At 42.5% G+C, this 14876-nt stretch overlaps 1 protein-coding gene across 1 annotated transcript; it reads left to right on the top strand.

Moving 5' to 3' along the window:
- Positions 1–2044: 2044 nt before the first annotated feature.
- On the top strand, positions 2045–3929 carry LOC124667625 (probable polygalacturonase). The gene is made up of 2 exons (XM_047204893.1): positions 2045–2602; positions 2701–3929. Exons 1-2 carry the CDS (start codon positions 2501–2503, stop codon positions 3793–3795), a joined length of 1197 nt encoding a protein of 398 aa, XP_047060849.1. The 5' UTR covers positions 2045–2500; the 3' UTR covers positions 3796–3929.
- The last annotated feature ends 10947 nt before the right edge of the window (positions 3930–14876 follow it).

Below are 14876 nucleotides of genomic sequence, written 5' to 3' on the forward strand. Positions count from 1 at the left end.
TTCTGTGGTCCTTTTTTTTCTTTTTTCTAACTAAAGTTATAGCTTCCATTGGAGAAATAAAATTCACCATGTTGCTTCTGACAACTTTTTTACATAGAGCAACTAGTTGTGTATGCCACCATTGCTCATGCCCTTAGTGGAGGAGATAACTTGCTCGTGGTGGGCCCCAACTGACTGTCTCCCATGGACAGCCTCACGTGGATCGAACGGTGAAAAAGGGGGGCACTGGCTAACACACGACGGTGCCCAGGCACTTAATAGAAATTGGGGAAAGTTTATTTAAAATTGGTTCTGAAATACTTTGCGTTCTAGCTTTTAGTTATTGACAATAATACTAAAAATGAAATGATTATTCTCTCTTTGTTGGATGTTATTACGGTATTTTTAATATAGCTTCAATTGATTGTTATATACCTAAGTAGTAGTACTAATTAATGCAATACTAGTTTATCTCATTTTTTCCCGAAAATGTAGACTGAATCAAAACGGAAGAAGTAATGTCATATCATTTATAGCGAGCTCTATAATTAATACAGTATATGCATATTAAGAGTATTTCATTAATATATATGTTCCATCTTATATATTGTCACAAAGTGCGTAGAAGCTTGCTCTTTCACTTTTTTCTTATTTTTTGCAGATAGATAAAATGGCCGTGGTAGCATGCCATAGCCTACTACTATTGTATTTGCTCCATTTAAGGTAATGTAAGCAAGTTGGAGGAGAGAATAGACGCGAGATGTAATTTTGTTTTGTTTTGCGAAATGTAGTATATATAAACGCATACAAAATTCTGACATCTCCAGCTTCATTTAAGGTAATGTAAGCAAGTTTTACCTCATAAAATTCTGACATGAACTCTTCACATTTTTCTCCAATCAGTAATACTACGTAGCAATTGGCATTGCAGTTTGCAGTGCTCCTCTATGGAATGCTCAAGATCAGTATGCTGCTCGTGACCTCGGCTCGCATAACGTGAAGCGCTCAGAGAGGGCCCACGACAAAACACACAGCCCTCCTTCAAAAGCCACCCGTGAAGTTGAAGCCAAAGTGCATCTCCATATGCGTTCGCCCGTGACGACGACGACGACGACAAGCATGATAACACAGCACTGTCTTTGGATTCATGTGGACATGTGAAATTGAGCTTAGGTCGGCCAAAAGGGGAGTACGAACTTGCTGTGTGCTAAATGACGCAGGTAACTGAACACCGTCGCAAAGTTAGTCTTGCAGAGAAACGAATACGCAGGAAACTAATTAAAGTCGGCTATATATAAATGGCAGGATAATCCTTTGTTTTTACTAGTAAATAAAGTGTAATGAGTGCACTAAGGTTGTGCCTCCTCCTCAACACAGCTCTAAGACAAAGACTTAGTTGGATCTCCTATAAATAAACGGGGAGAATCCCACAAGCCCAGTATCCATTCCATCCTCTTCCTCTCACTTGTAGTTCCTCCCAAACAACGGAGGCAGGGAGCTCACCTCCTCTCCTCTCATGAAAGCAGCAGCAGCAATGGCGTTGCAGGTGCCACCGCTCCATGTATGTACCATCTTGTTACCAGCCACGCCTCTGCTCTTCATTGCCGACGCTCTCTGCATCTTGCGAAGTATCCACGGTTCATCCATTCATGGCGTTTTCAATTGTTGCTTCTTTCCCTTTTTCAGCTTCTAGCCTTGTTCTTCCTTTATGGCTGTCCTTCAAAAGCTTCTTGCTTTTCAGTAGCAGTTATACTGGTGCAGTGCATTTCCCTCCTCGCATCCCCTGATTTCTGCTTCAGTTTTATTTTCTTGGTCATGTATACCGTTGCATCTCCATCTGCGCAAATGGCAGTAGGTCTAGGATTTCTGGCGCAAATGGTGCACTGAAAGAACAGAGGAAAAATTGTGACATGGGTTTTGCCCCCAAAAACATAGTACAGAAATGTCTGTCGGTATGACGTCTGAACACTAGTTTCATTCACAAGTAAATCTAGTCCTGGTGTTGTTGTTGCAGTCTTGCAGAAACATCACCTCGTTTCAGAATCTGGAAGCTTGATTATTCACCCATTTGTGTTTCTCGTTCGCTCGGATCAAGCTTCAAGATTCTGTGGGGCATATTATTTTTTTGTTTCAGAATCTTGAATCTTTCACATTTTTTTGGGGGGCATTATGTTCTTGTTTCAGCAGTCACAAAATTTCAGAGCTTCCTCTGGAACATTTTACTAGCGAAGCAGCGCACTCACCATGGATCTCCGGCTGGTTGGTTTTGTTGCCACAGATTTTGTGCGCCTTCCTCGTCGTCGCTGCGTCGTCGGGGACGGCAGCCGCGCGCCGCCACGTCCCGCCGGAAGCGGGCCCCGCCGGGGAGCAGAGCAATTACCTGGCGCCGACGTGCCGGGAGCACACGGCGTCGCTGACGGACTTCGGCGGCGTGGGCGACGGCGCGACGTCCAACACTGCTGCGTTCCAGAAGGCGGTGGCGCACCTGTCGCAGTACTCCGGCGAGGGCGGCGGCGGCAGCATGCTGTACGTGCCCGCGGGCAAGTGGCTGACGGCGCCATTCAACCTCACCAGCCACTTCACGCTCTTCCTCCACGCCGACGCCGTCATCCTCGCCTCCCAGGTTGTTTCTTCAGTTTGCTGGATTGTTTCTTCAGTTTCTGAATTCTGACGCTGAAGAACGCAAGCTAAAAGAATTCAGTCGATGTGTTTTTGCAACAGGACATCACCCAGTGGCCGGTCATCGATCCTCTGCCATCCTACGGCAGGGGCAGGGACCACGCCGGCGGGCGGTACACGAGCCTCATCGCCGGCGCGAACCTCACGGACGTGGTGATCACCGGCAACAACGGCACGATCGACGGGCAGGGCGCGACGTGGTGGTCCAAGTACAAGTCCGGCAAGCTCAAGTACACGCGGGGTTACCTGATCGAGCTGATGCACTCGGACACCATCTTCATCTCCAACGTGACCCTGCTCAACTCGCCGGCGTGGAACATCCACCCGGTGTACAGCCGCAACATCGTGATCCAGGGCGTGACCATCCTGGCGCCGACCAAGTCGCCCAACACGGACGGCATCAACCCGGACTCGTGCTCGCAGGTCCGGATCGAGGACTGCTACGTGGTCTCCGGCGACGACTGCGTGGCCATCAAGAGCGGGTGGGACGAGTACGGCATCGCCGTGGGGATGCCGAGCGAGCACATCGTGGTGCGGCGGCTGACGTGCGTGTCGCCCACGAGCGCGGTGATCGCGCTCGGCAGCGAGATGTCCGGCGGGATCAGCGACGTGCGGGCGGAGGACATCACGGCGGTGGGCACGGAGTCGGCGGTGCGGATCAAGACGGCGGTGGGGCGCGGCGCGTACGTGCGGGACGTGTACGCGCGGCGGATGACGCTGATCGGGATGAAGCGGGTGTTCTGGATGACCGGGGACTACAAGTCGCACCCCGACGACAAGTACGACCCGACGGCGGTGCCGGTGGTGGAGAACATCAGCTACCAGGACGTGGTGGCGACGGGGGTGTGGAAGGAGGCGGCGAGGATGGAGGGCATCCAGGGCGCGCCCTTCAAGGGGATCTGCATGGCCAACGTCACCGCCGAGATGACCAAGGCCAGGAAGGTGTCGTGGAACTGCGCCGACGTGGAGGGCGTGTCGGCGGATGTCACGCCGGCGCCGTGCGCGCCGCTGCAGGGCGCGCACGGCGGCGCCTGCCCGTTCCCGACCGACACGCTCGCCATTGACGAGGTCACGGTTCAGCGGTGCTCCTACACCCTCCCTCGTGCACCCGCTGCTGCAGTCCCAGGGACAAACTAGTCTAGCTAGCTATCTCAACTATGCAGCTTCTTCTTATGTATTGCTGGTTGCCAAATCCCAAGTACTTAACTGAGACAATCTTCAAACGAAATACAAGAACAATAACAATATCAAGCTTCAAGCTTAGCTGACAACCTTGGTGTGTATGCAAATTACTCCTCTTGACAAAGTACGCCCTATGAATAACTGAACTGATAATGGACAATCGCCTGAAAACTCATCAACTGTCACACAACAATTTCGCCCTTACGGTTTTGCTTTGAGATCGAGAGACGGAATATGATATGTGTGGAGTGGAGAGATTGACTGAAACTGTACGGACAATGCCCGATTGAGAACATTGTTTACCTGATCTAGCTGTTAGTTTGTATGTTTCTACTCCAAGATTCAGTTAAGTGTATTTTTTTAGACAAAGCCGATGGGGGACGAGTTAATATTTTTCCGTAGAAATGTAAAACGGGACAACCAAAAACAATCTGTTGCGTTTCAGGATTAGAAGCTTACTACGAGGACCTCACGCGCTTTGCTGCGCCGTTTCAATTTTTGGAGGTGGTTTTTCCTCATCCTCGCCTAGTGCGGTTGATTCTATAAGCTTAGCATTGACGCATGTGTACCTATAAACTTCTACAAAGTACAGAACACCTGTCTAACAGAACAAACACAAAGTGGAGAAATTACAGGACATGTCAACAAACACTTAAGTTCTGATGGGAATTCAACATAAGGAATCTAAAATAAATATTTTCACCGAAAAAAATATCTTGTATGCTTCATCTAAAAAAAGTTCTGCCATAGTCACTGTGAGGTTCAAAAGAGAAAACATAAAAAAACTCATTAATCACTGGATTTCTAGGATATAATCTATAATGGCAATCTTCAGATCCATCACTACCAATTCTTCAATAAGCTAACATTGTTGCGGAAGTCAAATGGATTGTATAACATCACACTAAATTGCACAAGAAACCATAAATCAGCAACATTTAATAACCATATTACATCTTGAAATGCAATATATATATTTTTAAATATATCTTGAAATATATTTTAATATGATATCTTTAGAACATCATATTTATTGCTAGATTTTTCTAAAAGCTTGATCAAACTTTAGTTGGCTTGATTTTAAAGAAAAAAAAGCCTTGTTCATTGGAACAGAGGGAGTACAGAACAAGAGCTAAACCTATAGAGTACAAATGCATCTAATTAATGACGGTGTCGTCGGGTGAGCAAGAGGTGGTATATCTCGCTGGGGATATTCTATCGAAAATGGATAAAATTTTGGCAAGGAGCCTTACTGCCTTTATATTAGTAGGTACATATACCTGAAGTTGCTCAACTTCTAAGGACGAGTTTGGTTTCTCGTGAAGTGGTTTCCCGCACATGTGGAGAAGAAATCGGCCCATTCGGTTGGCATGATCGCCCCGGTTCCCATCACACGAGTTTTAAAGCAGTCCAAATGTTAGCCCGCCACGCACACTCGATTCGGACGTTGCCGCGTGTGTAGGGGCTAGCGAGTGCAACGTGTCCTCTCCTTTGCACGCGTTGGGAAGCGTGAGAGACGGGACGTCCCTTCCTTAACTTTCCACCCCACTCCCCTCACTGTCCAAATCATTCTATCATCTCCTCCGCACTTCCGCCCGCCATGGCTGGTGTTCCTCCACACCCAACTGCACCGCAGAAGCCCCTAGCCGTGCGCAAGCAGTCTGCGCAGGAGCTCTGGGCATCGAACCAAATTCATAGGCCGGGTGTGGGAAGCTAGTTCAACTTGGCGAAGGCTCTGAGAGATTCCTCGTCGGTGTGCGCGCGGCCACAGGCGACAAGAACTATGACAACGACTACCTCATCGGAGGCTGGGACCATGAGTGCGGCCACGGGGAAGGCCGGACTTTCATTAGGCCAACCCTTGCCCACCTAGCAGGATATTTTCCGCCAACGGAGCTGCCCCCATCTTTGTCGTGGTGGATTTTGTCCACAACTCCGAGAGCTTCATCATACGCTCTTGGGTCATCATCGGCGGCTATGACACCGGATTCGCCACTGTAAGTCCTCGATCTTGTAGATTGGATATGCAGTTAGGTTTTTTAGGGAGGTTACCGGTGGTAAATTTTGCCTCTCCAGCGTCCGTACGGCCTTGTAATTGCTTATTTCCAAGTCTGGATACTAGATCCGATGTAGTTTCACATGGAAAAGGTTTGAGTTGAGTTGGATCCAACTTTTCCCAATTTGGGGTCGTACTTTGTGTGCATGTTACATCGGTGCAGGCTCCCAATGGGAAATGTGTAATTTGTCGAGCGGATTTTAGATATACGTGTGATGTGGGTATTCATAGGTATGAACTTGGTACGCATAAGCATGATCTTGCTATGCATATCCATGATCGTGTTCAACATTGTTATGTTCGTGGCATTGCAGAGCATGATCATAGCAAGATCACGGTGGAGGTAACATTGCACAAAATTGATATGTTCATGCTCTGCAACGCAGTGGAGATGAAATGCATTGGCACCCATGATTCTAGTCTACATATTGTCATCTTGACTTGTGCATTAGCTATTTCGAGTGTGCACTTACTTGGTTGTCCATCTGCTGATAAAAGGTCGTCAAGTTGGAGTGCGACAAGGTGGGGGGAGGCTGGCATCCTCCACCTGGGTACCAGGACGCGTTGGCGCTCAATAGGTGGAGTTAGGCACTGATGGCTCCCAAGTGCAGGAAATTAATTGTAGTACTTTCAATAAGAAAGTTGTCGAACCCACGAGGAGCTGAAGATATTGGTTAGCAGAATTGACAAGAAAGTAGTAATAATAAAGTAGCAGTTGTGGTGTTTTTGGGTGTATAGTTTGCAATAAAAATAAAGTGCAGAAAGTAAATAGAAAATAAGTAAATGCTCTCGATGAAAGAAAAGCCTAATCCTATATGCAGCAACATGAAAAGCTCAAGTGTGTGCTTATATGAGACTAAAGTTTCCGAGGGCAGCATGGACTTACTAGCATCTGAGTTCTACAGAACATGGTAAATATTTTGTCAAGTTTTATTCAATTAGGGGCGGAGCATAAATTAGGTGCAGCCATAGATATGTGCAAACACATCCCTTATATATGATGGGTCCTGGAGCCATTTTCACGTGCAAGTATAGGAATCATTAAGACATAAATGTCACACCATAGCAATAAGATCATTGGTCCCCAACATAAACCCTTCTAATGCAACCCATAGTATTGAAAAACGGTTTCTGTCAGTCCGTCCCTTCCAACACTAATGCATTACATTAAAGTGCATCCCTAGACCATATAGGTGAAGTAATATGCAGTCGACGTTCGCATAAAATCATCATAGAACAATATAAAAGATAGAAAACTTGATCAAATACTCACTGCACATCATATATAATCATAGTCAGATCATCTTATGCCCTCAGGAACATGGGAAACTACTCACAAGTGTCAAACATGATATGGACCAGAGGCATAATGATTACAACACAATCTGAATATATAATCTCCCACCAAATAATGACAAATTACCAATCACAAACATGTAATAGCAGTAGGAACCATATCCGGGATTCAATTCAACACAAACTATGAGGGGGATGATGTCAATCTCGTATATAGAGATGATGGTGATGATGGAGATGTTGATGGAGATGCCTCCTCCCAAGCCAAGAAGGAGTGGGGATGTAGATAGCATCGATTTCCCCTTCATTGGAGGCACCGATGCAGCAGGATATGTCCTCTCCCAGAGTAGGAGATGAGTTTTACCTCCGTCACCGCCTCAATAAATCTTGGAAAAAATATGGCTTAGGTTTTTGGGCGAAATGGAGGCTCTGGTATAAAGGGGGACCCGAGGTGACGCTGGAGGAGCGAATGGACCTAGGTGGCGCGCCCAATGTTGGGCGCGCCACCTAGGGCCGTTCAGCCCCCGTGGCTCCCCTCGCGTGCTTCTTTCGCTCACTGTCCTTCTCCGGGTGAAAAACTGATCAGGTATTTTTGCCTCGATTTTTAGTGATCCATAAATCCCTGAAACAAATAAAATACAAAAAGAAGGTTTCCCGCCTCCTAGGAATTAAATACCAATGAAGGGGACTTTGTAGGAAAGTCCCGAAAATCGACTAAAAATGCATAAATAAAGGTGTATGATGACAAATAACAATGAAAACTAAACATATATGTAGTAATAATGATGATGCAAAATGCACGTATCAACTTCCCCAAGCTTAAACCTTTGCTCGTCCCCGAGCAAATAAGCGAATAGATCATATCATGCATCAATGAGCTTATGGTTGATAAAAGAAATACGATCATTGCATCATCAACTTATGCATATTCAATTGTAATGCAAGCTTTCTAAACCAACAATCATACAAACATGAACTTCATAATAGAAAGTCTTGCAATTACCTCTTACCGTTTGAATAAGACTAACCATTGCGTGTTGGACAATTGAACAATGTTTCGTGTGTGTCCATAAGTATAGATCACTTATATGCTTGGCCTTTTACCAACTTTTGTTTTTCTTTTAGTTTGCCTATGTACTGAAGATAAATTCTCATAGAGTAACTAGTTAAAAGAAGATGAATTGTTAGATGACAAAATGAGCATGAAGTTTGATGTTTCCCAAACAGTTTGCTTTTTTTCTTTATATGATTAGTTAATAGTCTTGCCTCTTAGTAACCCGTATAAACCTTATTCATGGATCTTTCAATCATGTCATATTCTCTACATCCACATTTGTATTTCACTTTACATGGCTAACCGAATCCTCGGATGCCGACCTTTTCATTCACAAAATTGTTTGAGCATTTGTATTGAAATATCCATGACAATTAGTTTACCTGTTGATTACCAAGTAGCACAAGAATATCTCATACTTCCTTGTCGTCTCTTCCTCCTAACTATTTATTCTCCAAGACCACATCTCGAACACAACTTCAAGGTATTTTGTTTTTCTTATAATTGTTATTACTGCTTGCATGGATCTTTCCTTTGTTGCAAGCCATACTTACAAAATTCTATGCTTGTCCAACATGCATGCTCATGTTAATTAAGTTCAAGATAAGATGTGTTTGAAATTTCTAAGTACGAGGAACACATCTGCATGAGTGTTACCCATAAATGTCCGTATAAAAGAATCATGGATGACACCATACTTCAAATTTCATTAAAACCCACCTTGACCAAAGATAGATGATAATGCTTTAAGAGCTTTCCAAACTATGAGAGGCATGATAACTACTAGATGAAAGCAAAAAACCAAACTAAGATAACGAACTAAAAATGATATGATAAACTAGAAAGCATAAAAGTCTTGATATAACTCCCCCAAGCTTGAGTGTTGATGTAGATCTTCAAGTAGTGCTCCTCATAATCTCCTCATCAGTTGCGCTTCTTATGTTTGACAAGGCTGCAAGCAACCTCCTATTGGCTTCAACTTGTTCCGTCCATTTGGCCTCATACCAATTGACCTTCTCTTCCAGCCTTTCGATGGTCTCCAAGCAGGGTGCAGAGCTGGTCTGCATGTTCCTGATGCACTTGATGTTTACCACCTCTTCATAATCCTGCAACAACCTGATATGGTGACGAGAGCTAGAGGAGTGCTTCTCTTCATCAACAATTTTCTTGTGAAGAAGATCAATCCGTGCCTGAAGCTCAGAATTAGTCAAGCTTCAAAGTTTACATCCTTAGATTTCCTTCGCCCTTCTCGTCGTTTCTTCATATTGAGCTCTCCATGATCCATCTTGTCCAGATCCTTCCTCTCCTTTGAAGGCTGCTCCCTTGGTGGTGAACTCCACCAAGAAGTCCTTGTTGAAGCACATGGGAATCCTCCAGCTGGGGTGCTCCACCACAAAGATACGACTTCAAATAGAGAAGAGACTTGAAAACATGACAGAAACACAAGGTTCGCTCGAAAACGACTCGGTGTGAGATTAGATCGGCAGATGGGGCTATATATTGACTTTTTTTTTGGTAAATACAAAGAGTTTGCATCGAAAACGAGGCGAAAAGGAAGTCCGAGGTGCATTATCTGTAATCAAACGCCCCAGAACAAAAGCACTTTGTTCTTGGCTAATTGTCTCCTCCAGCTCTGGCCGCAAGCGACTAGCTATCATCTTCGTACATATTTTATATATCACAATGCATAAGGAGATAGGCCGATACTGAGTGATCGACTGAGGGTGTCGTACCTTAGGGATGAGAACTATGTCAGTATCATTGAGCTCCGGTGGTAGCGCACCCCCATTAACAAATTCTAGAACTGGTGGAACTAGTATCTCATGCACAAGCTCCTAGTGATGCTGAAAGAAACCTGCCGTATACCCATCTACCCCCGGAGCCTTCTATGAATGCATCTGAAAAAGTACATAACACACGTTTTCTGCGGTATACGGCTTATCCATCTCCTCCCTCGTTGGCTCAGTGACTCTTTCTCCACAAAATGCAGACATGCCGTCATGTTTGGCGTGCCTTGAGACTGATAGAGGTTCTAGTAAAAATCTTGTATTTCTGTCCGCACTTCCTCTTCGCTCTTGCAACTAGAACCATCAGGTCGTTGCAAACTCGAAATCCGGTTCATATGCTTTCGTTGGGTTACTCGCGCATGAAAAAACGCTGAATTCTTGTCCCCGGCCTTGAGGCACTGAAATCGAGCCCGTTGTTTAATCCAAATCTCCTCTAGGTGCAGGACTCGGCTAATACGTGTTGGAGATATGCCCAAGAGATAATAATAAAGTGGTTATTATAATATATCTTTGTGTTTATGATAAATGTTTGCATACCATGCTATAATTATATTAACTGAAACATTGATACATGTGTGTTATGTAAACAACAAGGAGTCCCTAGTAAGCCTCTTGTATAACTAGCTTGTTGATTAATAGATGATCATGGTTTCGTGATCATGAACATTGGATGTTATTAATAACAAGGTTATGTCATTGGATGAATGATATAATGGACACACACCCAAATAAGCGTAGCATAAGATCAAGTCATTAAGTTCAAATTGCTATAAGCTTTCGATACATAGTTACCTAGTCCTTCGACCATGAGTTCATGTAAATCACTTACACCGGAAGGATGTTTTGATTACATCAAACGCAATTGCGTAAATGGGTGGTTATAAAGATGAGATTAAGTATTCGGAAAGTGTGAGTTGAGGCATATGGATCAAGAGTGGGATTTGTCCATCACGATGACGGATAGATATACTCTGGGCCCTCTCGGTGGAATGTCGTCTAATTAGCTTGCAAGCATGTGACTAGGTCACAAGAGATGACATACCACGGTACGAGTAAAGAGTACTTGTCGGTAACGAGGTTGAACAAGGTATGGAGATACCGATGATCGAACCTCGGACAAGTAAAGTATCGCGTGACAAAGGGAATCGGTATGGTATGTAAATGGTTCAATCGATCAATAAGTTATCGTTGAATGTGTGGGAGCCATTATGGATCTCCAGATCCCGCTATTGGTTATTGGTCGGAGAGGAGTATCGACCATGTCTGCATAGTTCACGAACCGTAGGGTGACACACTTAAGGTTTGATGTCGTTTTAAGTAGATATGGAATATGGAATGGAGTTCGAATGTTGTTCGGAGTCTCGGATGGGATCTCCAGGACATCGCGAGGAGTTCCGGAATTTTCTGGAGAATAAAATTCATATATAGGAAGTCACTTTCCAAGTTTGGAAATGATTCGGTGCATTTATGGAAGGCGCTAGAATGTTCTAGAACCTTCCGGATGAAATCACCATGGAAGGTGGAGTCCCGAATGGACTCCACCAACCCTAACTAGCCAACCAAGAGGGAAGGTGGAGTCCATGGTGGTAATTGACCAATGGACTTAGAATTTATTGAAGGTGAAGTGTTTTCTGAGAATGAGGAAAGCTAAAAGAGAAACTACAAAAGATTTTTTGGCAGAAAGAAAGAAAAGACTAGAAAGTCTAGCTCAGGTGTATATAGATGATATACATGTTATGAATGTATTCTTTGTTTGGTCACACAATGAAATTCTTGGGTATTTGTACCATATTGGTTGGTATGAGGTGTCATACAAAACAACGCAATATAAGAATACAATGGCCTAAGTGACTGACAAGGAATATGGTAGGAATGCATGTCTGGAACAAAATAAAGTGTTATTGTGTTTGTCGTTGGCATTCTACCTAGCCCTTCAGATTTATAATAAAGAACTTTATAATTGTTGTTTTGTTTTGGTCAAATGAAAACAATGAGTTGTTCAAATTTTGACAGTATTCCATGTACAATGGATAAGTTATTATAAGTCTTTATGGTGAAACACACATGCATAACACTGACGCTAAAATGCCATAAGGTAAATGATGTGAATTCCACTTATTTGTGGAACCGCCATTTAGGTCATGTTAGAAAGGAACGCATGGAACTCCATGCAAATGGATTTTTGGAGTCATTCGATTTTTGAATCGTCTGGCGCTTGTAAATCTCTTCTAAAGAGAATGACTGAAATACCGTTCATAGGCCAAAAGTTAAATGGGCAACTAACTTAGTGAAAACATACATGATGATATATGTGGTTCATTAGGCATATTTGTGTGCGGAAGATTCCTCTACTTCATGAAAACTTCCAACAATGAATTGAGTGTATATATAAGGATATATTCAATAAGGAAGAAGTTTGAAACATTTGAATAGATTCAAATAAATTTCAACATGAAGTGGAAATCATCGTAATAGAAAATTCGAATATCTATGATTGGATCATGGTGGAAATATTTGAATTACAAGTTTTAGCGAACATCTAAGAGAGTTATGAAATTATTCTACAACTCACGTTTCTTGGAGTATCATAGTAATGATGGAGTATCCGAGAGACGTATCCAAACCTTGTTGGGTTAATGATGAGATAAAATAAAATGATGCCATTATATTTTTGTGGATTATGCTTTAGAGACTACCGCTTTTACACTAAATAGAGCATCATCATAATCCGTTGAAATGACACCATACGAGTTATGGCATGGGTATAAACCCTAATAGTCCTTTCTTAAATTTTGGTATGCATAGCATAAGTAAATAAGCTTACAACCAAAATCGGATGAATGTCTTTGTTGGTTATCCCAGAGAATTGATTGGGAATTCTTTACACTATGGAGACAAAGACAAAAGTGTTTGTCGATGTTTCTTACTTATTTCCAAGAAATTGTTTCTAGCGAAGTATTTGAGTGGGAGGACAATGGAATTTGATAAGGTTTATGAACCTGAGCTTGATGATCAGAGTAGCGCAGCATCGGAAATGGTTTCGGATGAGGCCACAAAGATCATAGCTCCCATGTCTACAAAGAGTTATAGTCATGGAGATCGAAGTACTCATTGAATCTTGTAGGTATGGTTTACTTTGTGATCAAATAAATGATTTGTGGACAAAGGATTGATTTTCAACAATAATGAACCAACTACACACAAAGAAGTTATGATGGGCCCTGACTCCGTTAAAAATGGCTATGCGCCATGAAATCCAAGATAGGTTAATACTTTTTGAAAGTAAATGGATCTATAAAATTGATGGACTTGGATGGAATATCCTTGAAGAATCTCGACTTGTCGAAAAGTTGTTTATGACAAAGTTCAAAGATTTGACTACGATAAGATTAGATCTTCCGTAGCGATGTTTATAGTCTATGTGGATTATTCTAGTAATCGCTACATATTTTTTTTATGAGATATGATAGTAGGATGGTAGAAATACAGTCCTTACCAGAAGTGTGTATGAAGGATGTATACTAGATACAAACCAAAGAGTTTTGCTAGTCCGTGGCATACTAGATAGGTATACAAACTTCACTGGATGAAGTAAGTATCACGGAGTTGGAATCTTCACCGGATGAAATAATCAAGAGTTTTGATTTCATCAGAAACGATGAAGATGCTTGCATTTGCAAGAAATTAAGTGGAAGCGCTGAGACATAGTTATAATATTATATGTGGATGACATATCATTGATTATAAATGATGTAATTATATACTTGATGTGACTAAAAGGTTTCATTGAGAATTAAATTCAATGAAAGCATATGGACTGAAACATATTTAGTGTCAAGATCTATGGAGATAGATTGAAACACATAATAAGTTTAAGTCAGAGTACATAGAATGAATATTGAAGTAGTTCAATATAAAAATATTAAGAAGGTGTTCTTTTCCATGTGAAGGTTTAACAAGACTTGAGTGTATTTGACACTCGATGAGTAAAAACACGTGAGTGATTTTAGATCATGAATAATATGTACAAAATCAGATGTCCTGTGTGTTGGAGATATGCCCAAGAGGCAATAATAAAAGTGGTTATTATATATCTTTGTGTTTATGATAAATGTTTATATACCATGCTATAATTGTATTAACCAAAACATTGATACATGTGTGTTATGTAAACAACAATGAGTCCCTAGTAAGCCTCTTAACTAGCTTGTTGATTAATAGATGATCATAGTTTCATGATCATGAACATTGGATGTTATTAATAACAAGGTTATGTCATTAATTATATGAATGATGTAATGGACACACCCAATTAAGTGTAGCATAAGATCACGTCATTAAGTTATTTGCTATAAGCTTTCGATACATAGTTACCTAGTCCTTTCGACCATGAGATCATATAAATCACTTATACCGGAAAGGTACTTTGATTACATCAAACGCCACTGCGTAAATGGGTGGTTATAAAGGTGGGATTAAGTATCCGGAAAGTATGAGTTGAGGCATATGGATCAACGAGTGGGATTTGTCCATCCCGATGACGGATAGATATACTCCGGGCCCTCTCGGTGGAATGTCGTCTATATTAGCTTGCAAGCATATGAATGGTTCATAAGAGACCACATACCACGGTACGAGTAAAGAGTACTTGTCGGAGACGAGGTTGAACAAGGTATAGAGATACCGATGATCAAACCTCGGACAAGTAAAATATCGCGTGACAAAGGGAATTGGTATCGTATGTGAATGGTTCATTCGATCACTAAGTCATCGTTGAATATGTGGGAGCCATTATGGATCTCCGGATCCCGCTATTGGTTATTGGTCGGAGAGAGGTCTCAAC

This window comes from Lolium rigidum, chromosome 1 (genome assembly GCF_022539505.1).
Source record: "Lolium rigidum isolate FL_2022 chromosome 1, APGP_CSIRO_Lrig_0.1, whole genome shotgun sequence".
Classification (NCBI taxonomy): Eukaryota; Viridiplantae; Streptophyta; class Magnoliopsida; order Poales; family Poaceae; genus Lolium; species Lolium rigidum.

Excerpts from the sequence above, each read along its gene's own strand:
- LOC124667625 (XM_047204893.1), top strand. The coding sequence starts at position 2,501 with ATGCTGTACGTGCCCGCGGGCAAGTGGCTGACGGCGCCATTCAACCTC. Across the intron at positions 2,603-2,700 it reads CCGTCATCCTCGCCTCCCAG|GACATCACCCAGTGGCCGGT; the intron begins GTTGTTTCTTCA and ends TTTTTGCAACAG.